This window comes from Bos indicus, chromosome 3 (genome assembly GCF_029378745.1).
Source record: "Bos indicus isolate NIAB-ARS_2022 breed Sahiwal x Tharparkar chromosome 3, NIAB-ARS_B.indTharparkar_mat_pri_1.0, whole genome shotgun sequence".
In the NCBI taxonomy this organism is placed as follows: Eukaryota; Metazoa; Chordata; class Mammalia; order Artiodactyla; family Bovidae; genus Bos; species Bos indicus.
In genome coordinates, this window is record NC_091762.1 from 119393471 (window position 1) to 119395777 (window position 2307).

The 2307-nt window shown below is 51.7% G+C and overlaps 1 protein-coding gene across 1 annotated transcript; it reads right to left on the minus strand.

Moving 5' to 3' along the window:
• Nucleotides 1-539: 539 nt before the first annotated feature.
• LOC139180124 (olfactory receptor 9S13-like) lies at nt 540-1490 on the minus strand. Its single transcript, XM_070781428.1, has one exon. It carries the CDS (start codon nt 1488-1490, stop codon nt 540-542), a length of 951 nt encoding a protein of 316 aa, XP_070637529.1.
• Between the last annotated feature and the right edge of the window lie 817 nt (nt 1491-2307).

Genomic DNA, 2307 nt, shown 5'->3' on the forward strand with positions numbered 1-2307 from the left:
GAGGGAGGGGAGGAACAGCCCCACTCAGGATTGAGGGGAAGCATGGTCTTCCTAACTCCCCCTAGTTGGCTGTGGTGACCCAGGCTATCACCAAGAAAGGGGCAAGGCTGAGTGTCCTCAGGTTCCCCTTCTAGGTGGTTCAGGGGAGATTACCAACCTCATATTTACAGTAGATTTAGGGAAGGAGGGATAGGAATGGCCTGAGAGTCTATCTACTTACATACCTTCACTGGAAGTTGTTGAACTTGGGACATAAATTCTGTTTCAATATTCTGTTCACTGCTCTGACAGTTGTGTTATTCAAACTTCAAGATTAGGGTCTTGCCCCATCATTCACCATCATTTTTCTGGTGCCTTATCTGATCTCTTCATCTCACACTTGCATGGGGGGCCCATGATGTGCTTCCACAGTGTTGAATGAAATGAATGAAAGAATCACTTGGATGAATGAAGAACAAATACTTCCAACCAAACCTCTGTCTCCCCCAGAGCCCTCATGTCCAGCCCTCAGGACATTCTGTCTCTTCAGTCACCCTCCTTCACGTGGCTATGTGCTTTTGGATCAGTCTCTGCAGGGCATCCTTCACGTCCTTGTTTCTCAGACTGTAGATGAGGGGATTGAGCATCGGGATGACCAGGGTGTAGAAGACAGAGACCACCTTGCCCTGCTCCATGGACTGCACAGCTCCTGGCTGGGCATACATGACAAAGACAGTCCCATAAAAGAGGGACACGGCTGTCATGTGGGAGCCACAAGTGGAAAAGAGCTTGTGTCTCCCTCCTCCTGAGCGCATCCTCAGGATGGTCACTGTGATGTAGCCATAGGAGACGAGGACCACGAGTGTGGTGCCCACAATGATGAGGCCACAGAGGCCAAACATGACAAGCTTGTTGATGGCTGTGTTGGTACAAGTGAGCTGTAGCAGGGGAATCACATCACAGAAGAAGTGGTTGATGTGGTTGGAACTGCAGAACGGGAGGCTGAATGTGAAGCTGGTCTGCAGGATGGAGTTGAAGCAACCTCCACAGTAGGAGCCCAGCACCAGGCAGGCACAGACCGAGGGGTGCATGGTGATGGGGTAGAGCAGGGGGCTGCAGATGGCCATGAAGCGGTCATAGGCCATCACAGCCAAGAGGAATGCCTCAGTGGTGCCCATCATGGAGAAGAAGAAGAACTGGGTGGCACATCCCTTAAAGGTGATGACCTTGGAGGAGGACAGGAAGTTGGCCAGGGCCTTGGGGGCGATGATAGATGAGTAGCACAGGTCCAGGAAGGAGAGGTTCTTGAGGAAGAAGTACATTGGGGAGTGCAGATGGGCATCCAGGGTGATGACCACGATCATGGTGAGGTTCCCCAAGACAGCCACCACGTACAGGGCCAGGAACAGAGCAAAGAGCAGGGCCTGGGTCTGAGGACCACCTTCAAATCCCTCCAGCACAAACTCCAGCAGAGGCATCTCTGAGAGGTTTCCATTTTTGGGGGGTTGCATGGCCCTGCGCTGGGGGACACCGGGCAAAGAGCAGAGAATAAGTGGGAGACAGCAAGGGGAAGTCAGTCTAAGTCACCAAATCATTTTCTCTTGGATAACAGGGGCCCTTCAGCACCTTACTGTTCACTGACTAAGAGACCACCGGCTGCACAGTTCTCCTCCAGATGAGCTCAGGTCGACCTCAAATGTAAACATTTCCTCTGATGTACTAATTCCTAAGAATGCTTGAAACACTCACTCTATGAGATGGCTCCAGGGGTCCTGCTGAACTGAGAGTCTCCAGCGTAAGGATGGCTTCCATCTCCCTGTCCTTGTTTTGCAGGACATGCTCTCCCTTCCCATGGGGATGGTCCTGAGTGGTGCCATTCCTGCACCTGCTCAAGTATCTAATTCTGCACCTTCCACCCCTATTTTACTCATTTTTAATTTTAGAAATCATTAAGCACCTGATGCTATCAGGAATGGACCCAGTGATGGTTCTAACTCCAGGCCAGTGTGGGAGCAGATCAGGGACCAGCTCTCACCAGGCTAAAGTGAAACTATGTCTGTCTCTCCTGCAGGCCCCGAGACCTATCTCAGCATCTTCGTCTCTGATAAGACCATGATGGCAACCAGCAACAGAGTCCTCCACATCCTTGAGAATCTAAGAGTTCTTTCTTGCAAAGCCCAGATGTTAGGCAGTTCATGGGCAGGGGAGAGCCCAGCTGCATGGTCTGAGAACAGCAGGACAGGGGCTGTGACACGTTCAGGACATGGCATTTCCTCCCCCATCGTTACTTTTGTGCCCCTGGCTCCTCTGCACACCCCATGGGGTGAT